This window comes from Ursus americanus, chromosome 6 (genome assembly GCF_024610735.1).
Source record: "Ursus americanus isolate L20-20 chromosome 6, mUrsAme1.1.p, whole genome shotgun sequence".
Taxonomy (NCBI): domain Eukaryota; kingdom Metazoa; phylum Chordata; class Mammalia; order Carnivora; family Ursidae; genus Ursus; species Ursus americanus.
In genome coordinates this window covers 78106896-78130978 of record NC_142132.1, presented here as the reverse complement: position 1 = coordinate 78130978, position 24083 = coordinate 78106896, and the positions used below count along the sequence as shown (strand labels likewise).

The following is a 24083-nucleotide window of genomic DNA, read 5'->3' as shown; positions in this document are numbered from 1 at the left end:
TGCCGAGGGGATGCCGTCTGAGCCAGGTCTCAGACGGATGAGTAGGAGTTTGCTGTGCGGAGCCGAGGGGCAGAAGGGTGTAGAGGGGGTGTGGGCAAGGGAGTGGCGCTGGGTGTGGGACCCTGTGACGAGCAGCCAGAGATAAAGCCAGAGAGGCATGTGTGGACAGACTTGAAGGGGTCTTGTCACCCTTTTAAAGAGTTAGGAAGCCAGGAGCGGTTGGAGGAGGAGAAGTATGATGGGGTCACGTGTGTCCCTTAGAAGAATCCCCCACGATACAGGAAGGAAGCTGTTTGGGAGGGAGGATGGAGGATCCCACAGTGACACCAGTCCTATGTCCCCATTCCTGCCAGCTGTGATCCCCGTCGCCCTGTTTGCATTCAGTCCTCCCAAATGCGTTGGGGAGAGACTGCATTTGCTTCAGGGACACTCGACTGGCCTGCTGCCTCCCAGGTACCACCGGTTCTTAAGCGATGAGGCAAGGAGTCGGGCTGCGTCTCTGTTTTGTGCGTGAGGGAGGCGTGGTGCTGTGGGCCGGGCAGAGACGGCCGTGTTTGGGGGACGTGGGGAAGGGGACAGAGGTTTTCAACATGGCAGCAGCCAGCTCGTGTGAAGAGGTCACCAGAGTCAGAAAGCATCCAGCAGGCATTCCAAGGAGCGAGTCTCCGTGAAGCATTATCCGTTGTGTCACCGTGCAGGCGGGTGGACGATGGGACTCGCGTCCTGAGGGAGGGATGCCGGAGCTGCCTGGACACTGCAGGCCAGGTCGTTCATTCAGAAGCCGTATTTCCTGCTGGAGAGGTTCCCATTGGCCAGGTTTGAGATTGTTGGAGTATCCAGTGAAATAAAGGCAATAATTATAATACATCAGTAAAGAAAAAACCTTTTAAAAAATTAATGTTAAGGGCAAAAAAGTTCAACTCCTAGATGGAAAAGAAATATTGCTATTAGAAAATTGCCATCTGCGGTGACTACAGGAGTAATTCCAGCAGGAACCAAGAGTGGGTCCCGAGGCCACTGGGTGAAGAAAGGTTGGGGGTATCCTATTTACATAAATTAAGGAAAACACAAATTCCTGATTAATTAGAGAGGGACAGAGGTGTGTATTCAGTGGAGAAATCTGGTGGATACTCCCATAGCCAAGTGACCAAACCAGTCACAGGACAGTTATTATCAGATGCTTTTCAGTGTGATGTGCTATGGAGAACACACCATTTCTGTAATATTCCTGCCAATCACATTGACCCTGACTTTGAGCACAAAGAAACAATCCAATAAAACCAAATTGAGGGACGTTGTATAACTGGACTCTTCAAAAATGTCACCGTCTAAAAACAAAGACTGAGAAACAGAAAAATTAAGACTATGTCAAGTGGCCTCGAAATGTATCCTGTGGCTGGACCCTGGATCGGGGTATAGATGCGCTAAAGGACGTGCTGAGACCTTCGGGAGCCTGAGTCAGGATGTCTGTAAACTGCGATCCTCCTGCCTCGTTGTTACGCGTTTAGGAATGTGGCGATGGAAGAAACTGTCCTTGTGGTTACGTATGGGGTGAAGCACCCTAGTATATTCAGCTTGTTCTCACGTGGTCCAGGAGAGAAGAGAGCGAGGAAGAAGCAAATGTGACAAAATGCTGATAATTGATGAGTCCAAGTGAAGGGTCTGGGGCTGTTCGTCATACAGACGATGCCCGCCCACAGGGGCCCCTCTTACGAGTGTTTGAGTTTACCGTGGTGGGCAAGCGACACGCATGCCGTAGGAGCCGTGCATCCAGTTTTGTGAATTTGAATCTTTTCCTGGGCTAGCCCTCCTTTCTGGTGAGGCTGGAGCCTCAGCGCCCGGCCAGCCTCTGTTCTCCTTGCTCGGGGACGGTACTCAGTACGATCCACGAGACAGTCAACACTTGGTCATAAAGTGGGCTTTGCATTAGATGGTTGGGCCCAACCGCAGGCTAACAGGAGCGTTCTAAGTGTGTTTCAGGTCAGTGAGGCTAAGCCCTGAGCTTCGCTGGGTTGGTGATAGTCAATGCATTTTCGACTTAGGATATTTTCAGCTCACTATAGTTTTATTGGACTGTGACACCGTCGTAAGTCAAGGAAGATCTGTACTCTGTAGATCTAGAAGTTTCCTAATGAAAATCTGAGGGAATTTTTTAATTTTTGCTTCACAAACAGGTAGGGTGAAAGGATCTCCCCAACACTTACAGCAAAGATAATTTTGTTAAAAAGTAATCATGCCTTTCTGACATGCTGGATTTCTTTAATGGGACAAGTAAGAACATGGGTGAATGACTTTGAGATTTCATGAAGCTTTGGTAAGTCTCCTTACTAGAGGCCGTGAAAAAAATTTTAAAGTTTTTACTTGGGGGGGAAGGAAGGCTGGTTGGGGATTAGTGTTTCATTGCTGATAATTATAGAGGCAGCCCTCCTCCCCCCAAAATAAAAAAGCCAGCCTAGTAGAAGAATGGATGGAGACATTTGATAACGGAGAGGTACAGAGCCCCAAATCCTTTGGAGCTTAATGGACGGAAAAGTCGTTTTTAAAGTTGCATATGTGAGTTCTAAGAGGATGTATGTAGTGAAATCTCTACATCAGATCAGTGGAGGTGGATACGATATTTGTGTATGAGGCAAAATCTTCCCAGGAATGAGGCAGTTCCCACATGGAGGAGGAGTTCAGAAAAGTCTCTTGTGAGCACGGACGAGAATCCGTGAGGGCTGCGTGTTCAAGGAGCACGCCCCGAATTTTGCGTGCTGGGTGCTCGGCATGGAGTTCTCCCTGAAGGGCTTGGGGATTGGGGTGCTGCCTTAAGTTGGGGCAGCACTTTATAATGTCAGTGGTCACTTCTGCCAGAGATCCTCTCACTTCGGGCGGTGAGGGCTGAGGGCGAGGAAAGGTAGTCCTTGCCGTCCTACAGAGGAGAGAATTCTGAAGCGAGAACGGGCAGGGCGTTGGTCCAGAGCCCCCCAGACGCTTCAGCCTGACCTGGGGCTAGGGTCGGATGTGCGCTCGTCCTTGCTCCCGTGAAAGCAGACTCGGAGACGTGTGGAGCATCGCTCGAACACAGCACAGCGCGAAGCAAGGAAAGTTACAGTCAAATCGAAAACACCGCGCTTGAGAAGGCAGAAAATGTACAATTGGTGTGAAAGATTTCCGTGAAAATAACTTTTATAGAAATGGGGAAGTTTGGTTTAAAAGGAAAAAAACACTCGGGGAAAAAAGGATCTCTGGGAATACTGGTGTGCACCTGCATCGGAATGACGTGTGTGGTGGATGGGATTTCGTGAGAACAGCAGCAGCGGCCTGGGGATGCTGTTCGGGCTCCGTCACTGGGGGAGGCGTTGGCAACCATAACGGGCTCTTCGTAAGGACGCAGAGGCAAGCTTGCTTGGGTGAGAGGAAGGATCTGGATCTGATCCCAGCTGACTCACTGTGGGAAACAGGGAAAGAGCCTCTCTGCTCATTTGCTTATCTGCAAAACGGACCTCATGACTTCTGCACCAGCCACCTGACAGCCTGGGGAGGATAGGACGAGATAACTAATGGGAAAACTCTGTCGAAAAGTTCGCATCTCTGTACGAACGAAAGCTAATGTTTTCTTATGTAAAACCACCCCACCGGTCCCTTTTCCCTGACCAATCAGGTGAGAGTAAGGTGTGAGAGGTGGTGAGGGCACAGGTATGAGATGATGAGGCCGCTGTGATGCCCGGAGCTTGTGAACACACTGCCTGTTCCGTGCGGGCCTCAGGGTCACACGGAAAGACATTCTCTTACTCCTGTTAGTTCTGTGTGCCCGTCACTAGTTTAGGAGGGCCGTGTGCCAGGTGAAATCCAGGGAGTGGCAGAGTTCTGCCGGTGTTGGCTGTGTCATCAGGGCTGAAGGTGAGGGGAGACCACAGCATGTGGTGCATGCTTCTCAGCGGCAGGCTGCCCGGGGCATGATTGACCTGGGTTCTGCAGATCCTTCCGTTCCTCGATGCTGGGTCCGTAGCGGGTGTGGACTGTGGTCTGCGAGTTTCAGAGCAGCTTTCTGGGCTTGGCGTGGATAGACAAGAGTGAGTTTTCTGTGTGGCAGTGAGATGGTTCTTCAGGAATGCGACAGAAAGCTCCTTGCCCTGGTGGTGGTAGGTGGGTTCTTTGAATGAATGAATGAATGAATGAATGCTTTGAGAGATGCCCGGGTCATGATAGCAGGTATTACCTCCGTTAGGTACGAGGCTGCTCAAGGAAAAGTTACTTTATGTGTGTCCAGGCCGTGGTTTGTGCAAGCTGGGGCGGGGGAGGGGGGGAGACCGGCCCCGTGCAGGTGGCGTGCAGTTTTCTCGATCGTCCACAGATGGCGTCCGAGAACTTGGACCCCCTTCCCAGCTCCGGCACTGAACAGCCAGGGAGCAGGACCTGCTGTGCTGACTCCCCAGGGCTGCTGTGAGGTGAGGCCCGGGAAAGGGGCGAGGATGATACTGTAGAGCGTTTCTGCCCCACGGCTCACTTTGAGCCATTCATCACAGTTCTGCCAAAGCCACAGATTCGTGCAGCATCGCGTGATGAGATCTGGTTCCAGGTTTCCCCTCCTGGGCCTGTAGGGGGTGAAGCTCAGTGCATGTCCCTGCTCTTCAAATGCAGGACACCGGGCCCTCTGCAAACCGAAGGATGGCGAACGAATTATCGTCAGAGCGCTGTGTTAGTCAGCACTGAAAAAATACTGTTTTTGTTTTTTGGTTCTTTTGTTTTGTTTTGGTTTTTGGTTTTTTACAAACCACAGGCTGCCTGGTTTCTAACTCCTAGAGTGGTCTGTGTTGTTAAGAAGCCTCTCCTGCCCGGACTTGCTTTCTGTGCCTTCTTCTTGCTTAAGTGATTTGGCCAGTTTACTTAATTTCTTAGCCATTCATTAGATATTGAAGAAAATTGCTTGATTTTTACCAAAAACTGACTTTTCTGTGTCCCTAGGAGACTGTGATTCACATAGTGGTATAGATCGGAGATCTCTTGTCACAGCTTGTAGTTTCCACTGAGAAAGTGAGCATGTGAATGTCCCCCCCAAATATCTCTGCTTTCAAAAATGAACATTCAAAAGCCTGCTAATGGGGGGGGGTGTGTGTTTATAACCAGTTTCAGTGGAAGAAGCACACTCCATGCTGTTTCCCACTGAATGCAAGTCAAAAACACTAGGCAGAATACACAGAGTGGTGTTTTGAGGACACTAAAAGATAGTAGTAGGCAGATTGGGGAAGGAAACCAAAATGAGAAGTATGAGAGATAAGCCAAGAGTTTCCTTTCTTCCCATATGTCCTGCCTGCACTCGAAGGCACCCTGAATCCCACCACTGCAGACTTCAAGACAGTCCCTCTCTTTCTAGCCCAAGGAGCAGGAATGGAAGTCCCTTTGGGACAGAGACTGGGGGAAAGCCTACCAACTTCCATGCAAACCCTGTTAACATGTGGAATGTACATTCTAGCCTTTAAAAAAAAAAAAAGCATAGATAATTATACCAAATGTTTTGTCTTCAAGAGGAGAAAATGTTTATGATGTAAACCTGCACAGGCATTGTAAATTAGTTTTTCCTAATTTATTAAGCAGTTATAGGGGCGCATGGATGGCTCAGTCAGTCATGATCCCAGGGTTCTGGGATCGAGTCCCACGTTGGACTCCCCTGCTCAGTGGGGAACCCGCTTCTCCCTGTCCCTCTGCCCCTCCTCTGCTGCTCGCACCCTCTCTCTCTCTCAAATGAATAAATAAAAAATCTTAAAAAAAAAAAAAGGCAGTTATAGCCTAGTTGGGTGCATTTGAATCTCTGTAGTGTGAGTCCAGTTCATCCCCTCAGAGTGGGCTCAGTACATCCCAGAGTTATTTGCAGGGACTCCTGCTGTTTGCAGAACGGGCAGGGCCTGGGCTTCGAATAGCAAGGGAACAGCTCATTAATGACCATTCCTGGGTAGATAGCTTCCAGTTTGTTGCTTTTATAAATAAGATTACAGTGTTTCTTCATAAAGCTTTCTTTCCTCTTTGGGGTCATTTCTCTGAGGTAGACTCCTAGAAGCCACGTGAAAGGGTCACAGGCTGCACTGTTGAGAATGCCGGTCAATACTGATGCGTTTTGCAGGGGATTTGGCCGATCGTGATAAAGCTGTCAGTGTCCAGGCTGTAGGTGAGGAGGTTGAGGGGTAGACTGGTCAGCTCCCTGGGGTCACACAGCTAAGTGGCGGAAGCCCCACCTGCCTGCTCTCCTGCGCCCCTGGCGGCCGCATCCAGCGTGTTCCCTCCTAATAAGGGAGCCGCTTTGAGGAGATGGGCCACCCTGTGCCTGCCCTCCCCAGCGGCCTGCTTCTGTCAGCTTTGCTAACTTGACAGGGGAACAGTGAGCTCCTGTTAATGTCCATTTGTATTTCTCTTTGTTTGACAGAGTCTCTCTGCCTCCATCTGCTCTTATCCTCTGTCCACTGATAAATTTTGTTTCCTACGTTGGTCTTATTTACTTGATTTATATGCAGTGCACAGGAAAAAGATGGTAACTTGTTTCTGCTCCAATTGTTTGGCAGTTTGTCTTTTACTTTGTTTGCTTTTTTAACCATTAAAATTTTTTACATGGCTGTAACCATCTGTCTTCTTTTCCTGTGTCCCACTAAGCTAAAAGAAACTGCCCTCCTCGCAGAGATTTGACCGACGTGGAGAGATATTTTTGAAAGCAAGCTTAGGTGTTATAGGGGCACTTGTAAGAAATGCAGCATTAATTTCTGGCTATTTTTTTCCTCAATGCTACGTTTACCTTGTGGTTTCTCCCTCCTCCCTACACGTACAGGTTCCCCACGAATATTTTGGTGCTAAAACGGGAGGGCAAATTATGGGGTGATGGTGCCTGAGAGTAGGATTTCTAGTGTAAAAAACAGAGTTTTAGAAGGACAGTCTGAAATAATATAAAGTGAAAAGCTACCTAACCTTTTTTGCCATCATTTTCTTCTTTATCCATTGTTATGCCAGAACTGGACCAAACTTTCAATTTAAAACTTAAAAAAAATTTTTATCATGTTTGTACACACATACAATTTAAAATATAAAATGGTTCTGCAGAAGTTGTTATGAAAAACGTGAGCCCCAACCCTGACCCAACGCACTTTCAGCTCTTTTAACTGAATCTGGTGGTGTTTGTACCTTCATATCTTTTCACTTTTTATGGGTGGGGGGTGTGTGTGTAAGTGACATGGCGGTTCTGTGTACTTTTCTGGTGGAAATCTTAATTGACCTCCTACGGGGAGGCCAGGACTGAGGGTCCTCGGTGCCCCAGCCCGAGTTCCGTGCCTTTTTCCGCCGCGCCCTGTCCCACCATGGGCTGTCACACTTCCTACCCCCTCTTCCCCGTCTGGTTCTCTGTTCTGATTTAATGCCGTACCCAGCGCTTACATTATGAGTTTGTAAATGCTCTTTGTAGCCAGCTCCTGTCGGCCGCTCTCGTTACATTCCCGCGCTGTATTTTGTTTCCTGTAGAGTTAGTGACTGCCTTGCTTTTTGCTCTCTTCGTTGTCTGTGCACATCCATCCCCCATGTGGTGATGTCATTCAGTGCTGTCGGAGGCAGTGCGCTCTGTTGGTGTCACCTCCCTGAGGACAGCCCTCCCGCACCCCGACTCACCCCCTGCACTGTCCGCGCTCACAGCCCCTCGGCTCTCCCTTTATTGGCGTCCTAGCGGGTCCTGTCTCTTCTTTTTTCTGCATTTACTCCTTTGCTTTACAGAGCTTATCCTTGCAATTTCCTGAAAACAAGAGGACATAGGTGGTAAATACCGTGAAATCTTGTGTGTGTGAAAATGGCTTTAGTTTATCCTTTACTGTAGGGCCAGTTATAATATGGCTGGGTATAGGATTCTAAGTTGGAAATCATTTTCCCACAGAATTTGGAGGCATTCTTCCAAAGCCTTCTGTTTTCCAGTATTGTTTTTGAAAAAGCCTGACTCTTGATCCTTTGTATGAAGCTTGTTTTTAATTTCTGGAGGTGTTAGGGTGTCTTGTTATGTAGGTCTGTTTTCTTCTGTTGAGCTGCACGTTCACTGACCTTTTGAGTGCGGGAATCCATGCCGTCTGTGTGATGTGTTCAACCTGCCATGTTAACTAGAAATCCGGATACATTTCTTTAAAGGAAAATTGTAAAAGAACATGTATTTCCCCAAGCCTGGACTGTCATCAGTGAGGAGCTGAAAAGGGTCATCATGATCAAATTGGTCAACTAACCAGAATTTTACAGTGTGCTGACAAGTGTAATCACAGGCAAGCACACATTTCGTTTGACCGAGCAAATAAAAATTGCACTGAGTTGTTTAAGCCACTTATGACTCCAGTGTGCGGCCCAGACGTGCCTTCAGAGACAGGTGGATTTATTTATGAACTTTTTTCACTCTTATTAAAAGGGAAAAACATGCAGTTCTACCCACGTAATTTCAGAAGACTGAAGGCACACCCACCTCTGTCCCTTGTCTGGGTTCGGTCGTCGAATGTCACAGACCAAAGTCATCTTGCATTTGACTGCTCCAGTCTACGGTGCTTCAGCTGAGTTAGCCCAACAGTTGTGCCGAAGCCGAGCACTGCAAGTTTTCCTGATATTTTTCCCAAAATGACTCTGGTAGTAAATCAGTCAGTGACTCTTTTTCTATCGGTATAATTTTAAAAGTTGGGCAAGCGTCTGCTGAAGTGTGCTGTGGAAAGGGCTACCATCCAAGGAATATTCTGAGGCCACGTGCTTCATCTCTAGGACCATACCCCTTCCGAGCACTGTCCGAAGAGCAGTGAATGCTGAGCGGCGGGGGGTCTTCATGGTGGGGGTCTTAGGTATATCAGTATGAACTCATAAAGGCAGATCGCTCCTGTGCGTTTCCTGTGCACTCAGCGTCCACACTGAGCACTTCTGTGACCAGATGTGGGGGAATGAATTCTGATGCTGCCTCCCTAGAGATAGTGTCAGATCCCAGAGGCTAAAGGCTCCGTGTCACACTGACTGTCCCCACCTCTTGCTTCAGACAGTCCCAAGTCCGGGTTGTCCCCGGGGCTTCTGACCCCCCAGCTATAAATTGGAGGTTCCTGTGACCCCTCCTCAGGTTTGATTAATTTGCTAAACGTTGCTCACAGAACTCAGGAAAGCATATTACTTCCTAGATTTCCAGTGTATTATAAGAGAATATAACTTAGGGCAGCCAAACGGACGAGATGCTCTGGGTGAGGTGTGTGGGAAGGGGATGCAGAGCTTCTGTGCCTTGTCCGGATGCGTCACTCCCCCTGGAACCCCCGTATCTGGACTCTCACCAATGTGGAAGCTTTCTGAACCTTCATCCTTCTGGATTTTTGTGGAGCCTTCCTTATGTAAGCGGGATTGATGAGGCCATTGGCCATGGGTGATTAACTCAGCCTCCAGCCCCTCTCCCCTCCTTGGAGGTCGAGCCCCCTGAATGTCTGGTTGGCTCTCCTGACGTCCGGCCCCCATCCTTTGGGGCTTTCTGAGAGTCGCCTCGTTAGCGTGCACTCCAGTGTGTCCAGTGTGCTGAACGGGGCTTGTGAGGAATAACCAAAGACACCTTCATCTCAGGAAGTTCCCAAGGTTGTGCCAGGGGAACAAAGTCAGAGACCAAGTATGTACTTCTGATTAGAAAATCACCGTATCGCGAACAGTAATTCGGAACAGTAGTAATCATGGCGCACTTCCATGCGGACCAATAACGGATCTTGTTTTCTCTTTTCCCACCAGCTTTTTGGAGACTGGGAAGCCCAGCTGCGGAGAATAATGAAGCTCATCGCCGGCGGTGGCCTGTCCATCACTGGTTCTCACAACATGTGCGGGGACTATCTGTACAGTGGCCACACGGTCATGCTCACGCTCACCTACTTATTTATCAAAGAGTGTAAGTGCGCGGCAGCCTTCTGCGACACCCAGCCCTTTCCCCGGTCTCTTCGGAGTCTCCTGCAGGAGGGCGGCCCCTCTCCCCACTGCGCCCAGACACCGTGGCCCCCACAGTGACCTGTGTGGGAGGGGTGTCTTGTTCCCTCAATGTCAGCGTAGCATTTGGGGTGCGTTGGAGCTGCTGGAAGGAGCCAGAAGGAAATCTCCTAAGACCAGAGGAATCGGGTCAGGCCTGTCTGGATGTGATGGTAAACCGTGTGTTTTCAAGCTCCCGGCCCTCTGCCCTAAGCCATGGGGACAGAAGGGGCTCGATGACATCCCTCATACAAGCCGTGGGCTTGGGGACACTAAATGAGGCAGGAATGAACAGGAAATTCCCTTTAAAAAATGTACTTAGAATATTTTATTATGAGATACACAAAAACAATACTAAATACGCCCCTGTCCACAGCTCAGGTGTAATAGATGCTAGTGTTTTCCGTGTCAGTTTCATTTTAACCCATTAAAAAGCAAAACGTTACTAGATGATGAAGGCCTTTCATTCCCTCCCCTCCCGTTTTCCTCTGTCTTTTCCATGCATGTTTTGGTGCTTTTGTGTCATGGTTTGATGGTTTGTCAAATCTACGTACTGGTGTTACGTTCTCTGTGGTCTTCTTCCCTCTTGCTTCCTCTCAGACGATACTGGTGAGACATGAGGCTCTGGCTCATTGTAACAAACCACAGCTTATTTATTTTTCTCTGTGTAGAAAACTCAGTTGTCCTAAATATTTTATTGTTAAAAACAGTCTCTATGAGCATTATTCTGGCAGTTTCCATGAAGGATAGTGAGTAGACCCAGGCGGCCGGTACCTCGGAGGAGGGACACACACATGGCAGTCCGGACGTGTCTTGGGAGTGAGTGTGTGGCACCGTCTGGAACGTTGGTGTGGTTGGAAGTCAGAGCAGTGGTCGTGATGAGAAGTCACAAATGGACCAATAAGTAGGAATCAGATCATGGAGCGTGCCTTGAACCACGAGAAGGAGTCTAAACTCCATTCTCTCAGAGACAGGGGCCATGCTGTCCTATTCCTCCTCCAGAGAAGGAGAGACCCCTGCTGGAGCAGGTGCAGGGTGGGTGGAGGGGACAGGGCTGGAGAGCAGGGCGAGAGTGGGGGACTGGCTGCTGCCACAATCCAGGGAGGATGTGGGGTGGTCTGAACCACCGTGACGGTGTTGGCATTGGCGAGACGTGGAGGGAGCGGAGAGAGGTCAACAAACAGGAGTCTGCAGGGAGCAGGGCTGACTGGGAGCACAGGAGACAGTTGAAGACCAAAGGCTGGAAAGCCCAGTTTTGGTCTTTTTTTTTTTTTTTTTAAGATTTTATTTATTTGACACAGAGAGAGAGAGAGAGCACAAAGCAGGGGGAGCAGACCCCCGCTGAGCAGGGAGCCCTCTGTGGGGCTCGATCCCAGGACCCTGGGATCATGACGTGAGCTGAAGGCAGACGCTTCACCGACTGAGCCACCCAGGTGCCTCAGGCCAGTTTTGGTCTTAAACTAGGGGGATTTTAGAAAAGAGGAGCTGTGCTCCAGGGCACCGGGAGAAGGGAGCATAGGTGTTCTGCTTGCACTTGGCATGTGACCAAGTAGAGTGAATTCTAACAGTTTCTGTTCAGAACTGTCATGGCACCATCTTGCCCTTGTGCCGGGGTGAGCTGGCCGTGGCGGTGGGTGCCACGGAGGCCTGGTGTAACCCCCCAGGGGAGCACTCCTGCCCCCTGCTGATTGTACTGCAGTGGGGGCTAAGCCTTATCCTTGAAGGAAACCCAGCTGCCATGTTGGGAGACTGGGAAGACTGGGGTCACAAATGCGGATTTTGAGTCCTGATGCTATCACGAGCTCTGTGACCTCGGGGACCACCTTTAACCTCTCCAAGTCTCGGTTCCCTCATCTTTAGAATGAGCTGCTGGTAGCCACACTCTAGCCGAGGAAGAGGTGGTAGGAATGAAAACAGACGGCATATGTGGACTCCAATGGAGTTGCATGAGGAAGGAACAGTAGCTGCTATTGCTGTGTTGTTAGGGTGCAAATATGGCTTCTCCTGGGAGTGGAAAATAGACCCCCCCACACCACTCCATTTAAAGCCAGAAACCTCCCTTCACCTTCTCTGTTTCTGATCTTGCTTCTCCTGTTCAAATTTTTAATTTTTTTCTTGGCACTTACCACCTTCTCACATACCATCTAATTTACTTAGTTATTGTGATTATTTTGTATTGTCTCTCCTCCGTACTAGGACGGGACCTGCCTGCAAAGGCAGGTTCTTCGCCTGTTCTGTTTATAGATCATGGTAGCTAGAACATCTCCTATCACGGGCACATAGGAGATGATCGGTAAATATTGGCTAAATGGATGACTAGTTCTTGGACCCCTTGACGATCCAATAAAAGTCTGAACGTCCTCCCCCCTGGGTAGGGAGGATAGATCACAGGCAGGTGACATTGCCACATAAAACGGAAACCGTCAGACCCTCTCCGGCCCATGCTTCGAGGACACAAGAGGGGAAGGCTTGCACTAATAGAGATTCTGATGCTTCCCCCCAGGGGGGCTTCCAGATCGAGGTATGGACGGGTGTTTCTCTGACCCTGCCCTGCCTTTGAATGCACTTGGACCCAAATCCCCAGGCGTCTGGATCCTTTCTTATTTCTACTTGAGAAACGAGACTCTCAAAGACTTTCAGACTAGCGTATGGTCGCAGAGCTTGGGAAGCAAATAACACGGTTGCATCGGTTATGACTGCCCAGTCCCCATATAAGGGTCTCTAGACCGAAAGGTATTGATTTTTGTTTAGAGCATTAACCCCAAATGATTTACAAGCAAATTGACTAAATGGCAGTGGGCGGTTTTAATAGAGCGTGATGCATTAGCCTGTCAGTTGCCCCTTTAAACTGTATTTGGGATTATAGGAATCAAGCAGTAACCAAATATAAATTACAGTTGCTGATAAAATCATAAATTAAGCTGCTGCCATTCTAACCTTGGTTATGTATAATCTAAAGCCCTTGGATTTGCTGCCCACGCGACGTGTTTCCAGAAGGAAAGATCAGATTCCCTGGGTGCGGAAGTGGTCATAGAGGCGTGGTTGGTGCCCTTAGCGGGGCTGGAACGATGGGGTATTGTGGGTGTCTGCTCTCTTCAGATTCCCCTCGACGACTCTGGTGGTACCACTGGATTTGCTGGCTGCTCAGCGTGGTTGGGATCTTCTGCATCCTCCTGGCCCATGACCACTACACTGTGGACGTGGTGGTGGCGTACTACGTCACCACGAGACTCTTCTGGTGGTACCACACGATGGCCAACCAGCAAGTGAGTGTCCTCCTCGCGGGATCGCCGCTTCCCTCTCCCCACCCCCACCCTCCCCTCCCTGGCCTGGTGGTGCCCGCAGGGCGAGGGGAGGGCGCAGAGAGGCCACGGACGGCGTGGGGTTCTCTCAGAGGGGTCGGCGACTAGGATTGAGTTGTCTTTTGTGAGGCTGACCCACTGGAGAGTGAAAAGTGAACAGGGGATGTGTGAACGCAGTGACACGGACATCACATCCTTCTAGAACGAGTGCCACCCTCCCGCCGCCCCTGACAAATGTCTGCTTGGTGTCCATCCCCCCCAGCCCTCGCCCCAGCTGAGTACTGAACTTCCATCACAGAAAAGTCACCAAAACACTGATGGAGGGATATATTTATGGATAAGAGATAGTGTAAGGCCCGGGTTGTCCGTGCGCTCCCGGAGCTGGCGTTGTTTTCCTGCTGGGGTGTGGTCCAGTTAGCAGATGAGCTCAGAGCGGCAACGTGCGTGTATAATGGGGGCACACGGGGCACACAGGGTGGGTCTGGGGTCCTCTGTGAATTGGAATAAGGAAACCATCTAAACTCCAGGTGGAAGATGGTTAGCAAAATGCGCATGTTCCTTTGGGGGCTGAGACGGGCTTGTCCCCCTGACTTGGTTTTCCTGTCCTTGTTCTCCCAGGTGCTAAAAGAAGCTTCCCAGATGAACCTCCTGGCTCGGGTGTGGTGGTACAGGCCGTTTCAGTACTTTGAAAAAAATGTCCAAGGAATCGTACCTCGCTCTTACCATTGGCCCTTCCCGTGGCCGGTCGTGCACCTGGGCAGACAAGTGAAATACAGCCGCTTGGTGAACGACACGTAACGGCCGCACACGGTGGGGAGCGAGGAGCTGTCCGAAGTGCTAAGGACTCCATGAGAGAAGATGCCATAAACAAACACCTCCCTGATCCTGCTCTCTTTCAACCGTTACCTTGACTTAACCTATTGAGTTACCTGGTCAGCACTGTGATCTTTTTTTCTCTCCAAAGGACCTGCGTTGGACAACAATAAAGAAAATTTAACCTATCATGCACTGTACACATTTTCCTGTTCATAAGTTTGGGATTTCCATAACCTGCGACCACCATGTTCCTTTGTATATGATGCAACAGCATAAATGTGAGCTTTTATATCATCAGTTCTGGTCTTTCCAGGCACATCTGGAAATAAAGTGTATTATTTTCTTGGGAAAACATACTTTTCATATCTCTTGCCCCAAAGATTGGGCTGTAAGCCATTTTCTAGCAAATGTCTCTATGAAGGTTTCTAAGTACCTGAATTGGGTTCGATTCTGAAATCTTTCTACCTGTTGCACCGATATTCAAATAAAAATGACAGACACAGAAAGGTTCGGTAACTTTGGGTTTTGTAAAAATCAGCAGAGAGAGTGTGTCAAAAAGTGCAAAAAAAAAAGATTCTGTTATAAAGTGATTTTCTAAGTATTTCCTAACTTTATTTTTCAAAATAATGTTATGAAAACCAAATTTAAAGATTTTTACATGTCAGAGAGAAGAGAGTTAAAATTTAGAAATGCTTCTTGGGAGAGAAATTTGTCTATGTTTCTAGTGCCTTTCTTGTCTTGATTGTATGGTCAGTAGGCAATCTTAAATGTTTTTATTTAAAATAAAATATTCCATGGAAATATAAATGTATGTATACACTACTAAATTTTGCATTTATAGCTAAATTAAATCAGAAGACTGCTTGTGGTTTTTAATCGCTATGAATTAAAGAATGGGGGAGTTAAAGTCAGAGCCCGTTCCCATATTGTGAGCAGGTGGCAATGACACGTACCACTTAAATTATTTTATCATCTATTTGGTAGTTCGATTTTAACTATACAATGAAAACAGCCATGAATACTTTGTTTTTAAAAAGAGAGTTTTGAAAATGATCACTTAACTAAAACTTGAAAGCTCTAAATTAGTTATCCATACTCTCATGACAATTTTGTTGGTAAACAACAAAACAGAGATCTATTTCTTTAAAATATATTTGTGCAGAAACTGCATGTAACTCTAAGTTTTACTCCTGACATGAGTATGTTTGGGGAAGTATTCTCTTCTATACTTGCCAATGTGGAGAACAAAATAGTTTTTTAAGAATGAAGAAGTATATATATCCATTCTGTATTTTACGCAGCAGAATTATCTTCCGTAGGGTTTTTTTGTGTATTCACAAGGTGATATTTGTATTGTAAAACAATAATGGTGAAGGAAATAAAAAGGCTTTTAAAATTTTGTTTGTTTTAAATATTTGTAAAGTTATTATTCCAGAGAGTATACTGATATCTTAACAGCTTACCTAGATCATAAATTAATCAAAATGCACTTTTTAATAAAACCTGATACTTAAAGTAAATGGCTGTCATTTCTAATGTGTTCGCATCCTTCCTGGAAGTTGTCGACGAAGTCATTAAGGCAAAGGTAAAAAACTGTGTTGTGTTTGTTCTTCACCGGGTTTGTCTGAGACCGGGCCCGTGGCAGTCCTGTTTCTTTCCCCTTGAGGTTCCTGAAAGTGGACGAGTGAGTGTCTTTTCAAAAACACATAAACAGGATCAAAGGCGAGTTAAATTCAAGCCGCAGACCGCCTTGGCTAGCGATGTCAAGCCAGTGAGCTTTCCTGCGTGGGGCTCTGGACGTGTGTCTCCGTCAGAGCGCGGGATGGCCTCTGGAGGCAAGTGGACCAGAATTCGGGGATGGTATTTCACTGGTACAGCCTTTCCTGACCTTGACCGTCAAGCAGGTGCTGTGTGCATATCGAAGGGGAAAGCAACTTGAGTAACAAAAATGCAGTGTTGGCACATGCTAAAAATTGGATCCTTTTTCCTAAGCCAGGTAGTTTTATAAAAAAAAATAACTACAGGTTTGCGTCCTACGTGTGTACTAAAGAAATTCGTGCCTGACTGCACTGGGTCATGAATGGACGTATCCTGTGGCTCCCCAGTCTGCAGATCCCAGGAAGGACGGAGAAATCCCGTGTTCAGGAGAATCGTAGTCCGCTTGATAGTGCCTCCCTGACTGAGGACATGCGCTTCTTTTGTCCTTTTGTTTGCTGAGACAAAACCCTGGACAGTAGCTGCTTTTTGGCTCTCTTTACATGGAAGGCACTTGCCATGTATTATGTTGGTAACCCTCACAAAACCACAAGGTTCGTTATTATCCCGTCTTGCAGGAGATGACTGATCGGAGTTCTGGTTTCCACCCTCTCCCCAGCACCCCGCACCCCCCAAATGCTGTGAGTGTTCACAAACTCTGTAGTAAGAGTCAGCAGTGGGAGAAATCGGGACCTGACCGGTAAAGCCAAATGGGACGCCTTTTACTATGAACTGAGTAGGAGGAAATCCACATCACGAGATGAGAGACTGATTTTCCCAATTTCCTAATGTTTTATTTGTATCCCGAATACCTACTTGATAAATGTGGTAAATATCTCATAAACTTTATAAATATCACATAAAATGAAAACCCTTGCTAGCTTTAATTTGGCTGTCGTTGTACAAAAAGTCAACCAGATATTGAGTTATCTGGGGTATAGGATATGCTACTTGGATCCCTCAATACTGATATATCTTTTTTTTTTTTGGTAAGATTTACTTATTTTAGAGAAAGACTGCAGGGGCGAGGGGCAGAGGAAGAGGGAAAGAATCTGAAGCAGACGCCCGACTGAGCGCGGAGCCCTTTGCAGGCTTGATCTCACAACCCTGAGATCACGACCTGAGCCAGAACCAAGAGTCAGATGCTTAACTGTTCCACCCAGTTGCCCTGATACTGATATTCTTTATTTTTCTCTCCCTTTGGTCAGGAAACTTACTTCGAACAAATCCAGCCTTGATACCCTGCTTACCAGCACCTAAATTTCTTCTCTGTCTGCTGCTTTGGTACAAGTCACAAGAAAACTAAGCCACCTGCCAAGTCCAGAGTCCAGCCCTCAGAGGTCATAGATGGGCGTGGTCCGTGAGCAGCGCACCTAGTGAGGGGAGGTTGTGTGAAACTGGAACGAGGGAGGAAGAGGGTTCGGATCGTGGGGAAAGGGGCAGATGGACAGCCCTGGCTTACTATCAGTGGAGACAGGGAGGGAGGGTTTATCACGAGAGCTAATGTGTGTTGCACATGTGAGAAATCCTTCACGCTCAAGTGCTGGCCTGGCACTGGTGTCATTTAGCGTCTAGCAATTGAGAAAATGGATGCTATGGATTTAGAAATGCCCTTGAGAATTCATGCTTTACCAGTCGCAGCATACAAGTAACATCTGATCAACAGGAATAGTACTTCTTCAGAGAAGCCATTCATTATTCCATCAACACACCATGGTTGGTGAGTGCAAAGATTGGAGAGTCTCTTGAGAATTCTTGGGACAGGTTTACTAGAGATTTGAAGACAGAGATCAATGAGATAGGCAGACTCTCATGTTTTTCAAAGTTGAAAAAAGAAATAGGGGGTCCAAATTCAGAGGCTTATGCAAGCTCCAGTTGTCCTGGTTCCTGTGTTGAAGGATGTCCAGGGTGTGGCTTGAGGGGCCAAATGGCTTCCCAGGTGAGGACACCTAGAGGGGGCTGGCCCAGAGTCCGCTCCCAGCCCCATGGTGGCCTAGAACCTCACGTGTTGTGACGCTCTCTTGTTAGGTGCATACACATTGAAGTTGCCCTGTCTTCTTGGAGGATTGACCCCTTTATCGCTCTGTCCTCTCTCTATTCCTGATAACATTCCTTGTTGTGAAGTCTGCTTTGTCTGAAATTAAAATAACGATTCCAGCTTTCGCCTGATTCGTGTTCTCAGGGTATGTATCTTTCTCCATCCCTTTATTTTTAACCTCTCTGGATCTCTAAAGTGGGTTTCTTGTAGTCAGAATATATAGCAGATAAACGGCATCTTGTTTTTAATCTATTCTGACAATCTCTTTTTGTTGGTGTTTTTAGACCTGTCACATTTCAAGTATAATTGATAACACAGTGGACGCTTGAACAATACGGGTTTCGACTGAGCAGGTCCACTTACACGTGGATTTTTTTTCAATAAATACAGTACTGTAATTGTACTTTTATGATTTTCCTAAATTTTTTTCCTTTAGCATTATTCTAAGAATACAGTATATAATACATATACAAAATAGGTGTTAATCAATTGCTTGTTATTGATAAGCCTTCTCGTCAACAGTAGGCTAGTAGTAGATAAATTTGGGGGGAGTCAAAAATTTTATGTGGATTTCGACTCCCCCCCACCCCCAGCCATTCATCTAAGTTACCATGTACGTGTTCCTAGTAACTTACGGCTTTGATGACTTCTGCTCCGTGTAAGCGGATCTCAGCTCTGACTCTGGATGCACCCGTCTCCTGATTTGGGGGTGGTTTGTCCAGCCTTTTCTAGCTGTAAGGATGGGAGAGTGGTGACTTGACTCCAAAGTTCTTTGCATGTTGAAGATGAAACAAGAAGTCCTTGGTGACCCAGTTTTTGTGGTCAAATAAATTTAGAAGACAACGAGTAAGCTGTTATCTGGAGAGTACCTTTAATGGCTGGGCATGCAAATTCGTGTCCTAACGACAACTGAAGACCTAAAAATAGAAATCGCTGTTAGAGTCTACTTTAATGACTTCCAACTCTCCACACACAGGGTGTCCAGAAGAACGGGAAGACAATTCACACCAGATTGGGGACCGGAGGGGGCACGTTCAGGTATCTTTCTTGCCAGAACCCTCAATGCGCTCCCCCCCAGAGGACTAAGGATGTAGCCGAGCACTAAAGCAAAGCCCAAACTCCAGATGAACTGGAATGACTTGCCCTCTCCTTCTTTCTTTCTTTGGACTGCTCTAGTGGTTCGTTGTCTGGGAGCGCTCTGGGCTATCCCAAGCTGGTGTCTGGGAAGGAGTTGCTTAGTAACAAGTGAGATGTTGGTTAGTAACAAATCCAGTTGCTTATGAGGAACATCAAAACATTATGAGAAAGTGTCAGGTGTCTACCGTCCAGAAATCTTGGTCTATTTTTGCCAGAAGGTTTATAATATGTTCTGTTAGGTTAGTCCGTGTCTTTCTTCTCTCTCTTACCTTTTTGGCTTGGACTAAGGTAAGTCCTAAACAGTTTAACTTAATGGCTCAACACGTTTTTCAGTGCGAGCGGGAAATAGGACAAGTGTTGGTCGGCTTGTAGCTACTCTGGTCCATTTTCTACCAAGAACCTCAACCAGGATATTGTACATCCTTCATTTCACGTCAAGGGCTTTGTCCAACTCCTCTCTCAAGAGTTGCAGTCTAAGATGCAGGAGCGCTCGGGGAGATGTAACTAGTCGCGTTCACGTACCCAGGGCAGTTCCTGAAAGAACGGGAATCATCGGGCATGACTGCGGGTGACCGACGTGGCAGTGGAACGTAGGGCAACGGAAGGCGCGTGAGCAAATTCTGTGCTCGATAAACAACCACTTGTGTTACACGGAGGGAAGTGAGAGGGAGAGATGAAGACGAGGCCCCGGGAGCCGTTAAGAAGTCCCAGTCGATGGAGACACTGGCCCCAGCCAGAGAGAGAGAGAGAGCTGGACCATATATGAAACCAAACAGAGACTCAGCCTTTAGTTGAACTTCTGGGGACATTATGAGTAGACGGAAGCCATTTACGGCTTACAACTTTGCTAAAATACTTGCTCTACTGTCCTGAGTGTCTGAGCTGCGTGCACCGTGTTGGGTTCGTGGCGGACTCTGACGTAGCGGGACACAGCTTGGACAAGGAGCGAGGGTGGAATGAAGCACAAACCAGGGTTATGGGCGCTTGGGATCTGCTCCCCTGGCCAGCGCGGTGTTGTCCCACGGAGGATCTGGTGTTGTTTGAATTGCTCCCTGCTGATAGTATTGATCAGCGTGAGAGGAGAAGCCGAAGGAGGTTTCGGCCAAAGCATTCTCTGTTTACTAAAGAGCCTGTGACCATGGAAAGGCACATAGCGGGGGTTCCACTTGGATGCGCAGCCCTGCTCCCCAATATCGTACGATGTTTCAGGGGGAAAAATCATTTGGGAAAAAGCATGATCTGTTACCATGAACGTCTGTTTGGAAGCTTCTCTGAAATCCTTGGCTTTGAGTTTCAAGAGGCCACCAGCCAGTCGTTGCCAGGCTTATGGGAAGCGTGTTCACGGCCAGCCTGAGCGGTCCCAGCAGCCTTCTGACCTCTGGCCGTGTCAGGCCGTGACAGTGGCCCCTGGCGGGGGTAAGCACTGAGGGTGCCGTGTGTTCGCAGGAAAAGCCTCCTTTCTGCCCATGCTTCAGTGAGCCTCACAGGCTCCGTGCAGCCCGGAGGGGGGCGGACACGTTTGCAGGCAGTGCTGGCTGCGTTTCTCCACGGGTTCTGGGGGCCAGCACGTAAAGCAAATGACGTGAAGAGGAGCGGTGTCCAGTTGGTGCTGTGGTCACACGTCTGCCTTGGGAGTGTCACTGGCCCCGGTCGTGGGTGTGCAGTGCTGTGCTCAGCTGCTGACCCCAGATGACCACAGGGCCTGCTCTCTGCCCCTGTGGCTCACAGTGGCCGCTGCAAACCCTGGGGCCAGATGGCTGCCTCCTGAGGGTTCCCCTGGGGCTCCTGGGTCCTGAGCAGAGGGAAGCAGCTGCAGGAGGGCAGAGGGGTCCAAGCAGGGACCTGTTCTGTGTTCTTGTACCGTCCCTGGTACCCACTGCACCCTACAGGCAGTAAAAATGGCTGGGGTGGGGGCTGGGCGGCAGCACGGTGCTTCCTTCAGGAGAGAAAATGTCAATGTATTCTGCATGCATAACCCCCACATACTATTAACATGCACCAAGTGTGAATTCAAACAAAAAGTCACCAAAATTAGAGGGGAAGGTAGCTGAAATGTCACTTTCACACATGCCAAGCCTGGGGAACTGTGACAAATTGGCTTCCTGTAGATCTGGGGTATCAAAACTGGCTTAATTTCTCAAGATGTTCAGGGCCTAATCACCAATTAAAATCAGCAAAAACAAAGAATTCGCACAGGCCCCGGGAAATTCATTTTTCTCTCGGGAACGAAGAGGGCCCCGATCCAAGTCTTTTTCGTTTGACAAAAATGAGGAGGGATTGCTGGCAATCTTCCTGCCGCTAAAGGAGGTCAGAGCAGGAAAGGAGGCAAGGCTCACGGGAGAGGCCTGCTGGTTTCTGCTCTGATTTCCAGCGGCTTGCTTCCCCCGCCGGGGACTGCAGGAAATGCGCTAGCGGGACCGGCGCCGAACCCCAGGGACCCCAGAGGGCAGGTGAGCCTTAGGTCCCGTGGAACACAGGCTTCTCCGTCTCCCAAATTGCTCTTCCCAGGCTGTTAGCTTTTGATGCGGTGAGGGGGTGGGATCTAAGTTAGGGCTTAGACACACACACACACACACACACGTATGTAAATTTAGCATTCATGTCAGCATATTTAAAACTGTAACAAATCTTCCCTTAGAGAAACATCCTTAAATTTCATTAAACTAGTATTTGACAAATTTATGTGATCTTGAAACCCAGTGCATATAAACCCTTCTTCCCCTCTAATATTTTATCATGAAAAATTCTTTTTAAAGATTTTATTTATTTATTTGACAGAGAGAGAGAGAGCACAAGCAGGGGGAGCAGCAGGCAGAGGGAGAAGCAGGCTTCCTGCTGAGCGGGGAGCTGGACATGGGGCTCGATCCCAGGACCCCGGGATCATGACCTGAGCCGAAGGCAGACGCTTCACTGACTGAGCCACCCAGGCGCCCCATCATGAAAAATTTTAAGTCTAGGGGCGCCTGGGTGGTACAGCGGTTGAGCGTCTGCCTTCGGCTCAGGGCATGATTCCGGCATTATGGGATCGAGTCCCACATCAGGCTCCTCTGCTATGAGCCTGCTTCTTCCTCTCCCACTCCCCCTGCTTGTGTTCCCTCTCTCACTGGTTGTCTCTATCTCTGTTGAATAAATAAAATCTTAAAAAAAAAAAAGAAAGAAAAATTTTAAGTCTACACTAACTTCGTAAGAATTCCACGATGAGAGCCCACGCAGGCACCACCTAGTTTCTACTGTTAATAATAACTTGCTTTATCACGTATTAATCAGTTTGTCTTTTCATCCGTCTATCAATCATTCTTATTTTTTGAATGCATTTCAAAGTAAATTGCAGACACTTCTGAAACACTTGAGCATTCGTATCGCGAATGAAAATTCAAAATTTGTTCCCAGGTAGTTTTGTTTTGTTTTGTTTTGTTTTGTTTTGTTTTGTTTTTGAGGTAAAATTTATAGGCGAAGAAATACATAAATCTTAAGTGTATATTTGCTGTTTTGACAAATGCACGCACCTTTGTAACTCGAACACTTAACATAACACAGAATTACCATCTCCGTTCTACCCCTTCCCCATCACTCGGCCAGCCCCCCGCCCTACGGTAGCTCCCGGGGACAAACATCTCCTGTAGCCGCCCTGTTTTCCACTGTTGATTTTCCCCACCATACACTATGTATGTTCTCTTTGCGTCTGCTCATGTCATTCTGTGTAATATGTTCAGATTCATCCGTGTGGCTGTGTGTTGGTGATCCGTTCCTCTTTAGTAGTGGCTCGCATGCCATTGAATAAATGGAGCACAGTGACGTCATCCGCTCTTCTATAGATTATGCTGGACAGTTTCCAAGTTGTGGATATTGTGCAGACAGCAGCTTACAGTGTTCTGGTATGCGTTTTCCTGTGTGTGTGCGCATGTGTGTGCGCATGTGTATCTGTGGGCATGTGTTGTGTATGTGCACACATGTATTATGTGCATGTACATGCACGCACGTGTGTGCCTGTATCGTGTGCATGTGCGTACATGTGTGCGCGTGCATATGTGCACGCACATGTGTGTGTGTGTGCCCATGTGTACGTATGCACACACACGTGTGTATGTGGGTGCACGTGTGCATGTCCTTAGGTTTATATGTTGAAATCTCTCATGGGTAAATACTACCCGGGTGTGAGATTGCTGGGTCATAAGGTTGATGTATGTTTGATTTTATAAGAAATGACCAGACCTGCTTCTAGATTTTTCTTGCTCTTAAAAAGAGACCCCCAGGTAAAACCAAACCAAACCAAGCAAGCGAACCCTTCCTTTGGGCAAGGTTGTGTCTAGATATGACACCCAGATGTCTGCAGCCCTGAGGACAGAGCTGACACATGGAAAGGAACTGGGTCCTCGGTGACAAATTAGACCCTGGAGTAACGAGCTGTGGGGCTGCCTTCCTCAGAGTTATGTGAGCTAACAAAGTTCCTTGTTATTTAAGACAGCTCGAATCAGAGATTCTTTTATTCTTTTCTTTTATTTTTTTAAAGATTTATTTATTTATTTATTTTCAGAGAAAGAGACAGAGAGAGCACAAACGGGGAGCTGCAGGCAGAGGCAGAGGGAGAAGCAGACTCCCCGCTGAGCAGGGAGCCCGATGGGGGCCTTGATCCCAGGACTCTGGGATCATGACCTGAGCCAAAGGCAGACACTTCACCAACTGAGCCACCCAGGCGTCAATGAATCAGAGATTCTTTTAAAAAAAATGTATAGAGTTGTGCTTGCTTCAGCAACATATATCTAAAAATTGAAACGATACAGAGGAGATTGGCGTGCCCCTGAGCAAGGATGACAGGCAAATTCACGAAGCGTTCCATGTTTTTGGGATGAGCAGTGGGTGTTGCAGGTAAGTGATGAATCCCTGAATTCTACTCCAGAAACCAATATTGCACTGTACGTTAACAAACAAAAATTAAAAAGATGTATAACGTAAAAATTTTATAATTTCTACTGAAGTATCATATACATACAGAAAAGTGCATACAGAATAATTCCCACAAACCAGGTACAGGTTAGTAACTGGCCTCACGTGGAGGAACAGCACTACCTGTAACAGGGCGGCCT

The 24083-nt window shown here is 47.7% G+C and overlaps 1 protein-coding gene and 1 non-coding gene across 4 annotated transcripts in view; both read left to right on the top strand.

Moving 5' to 3' along the window:
- The window catches only part of SGMS1 (sphingomyelin synthase 1), a 107016-nt gene extending 91535 nt beyond the window's left edge, over positions 1-15481 (top strand). For all 3 annotated transcript variants that reach the window (XM_087863143.1, XM_045802388.2, XM_045802391.2), the window contains 3 exons: positions 9724-9877; positions 13051-13217; positions 13872-15481. In XM_087863143.1, the coding sequence (XP_087719269.1) occupies positions 9724-9877; positions 13051-13217; positions 13872-14051 (501 nt within the window). In that variant the 3' untranslated portion in view covers positions 14052-15481. The remainder of the gene's footprint in view (positions 1-9723; positions 9878-13050; positions 13218-13871) is intronic.
- An 8255-nt stretch (positions 15482-23736) lies between these two features.
- LOC123795563 (U6 spliceosomal RNA) lies at positions 23737-23842 on the top strand. The gene has a single exon (XR_006780539.1). It is a non-coding gene; the product is annotated as a U6 spliceosomal RNA (small nuclear RNA).
- The last annotated feature ends 241 nt before the right edge of the window (positions 23843-24083 follow it).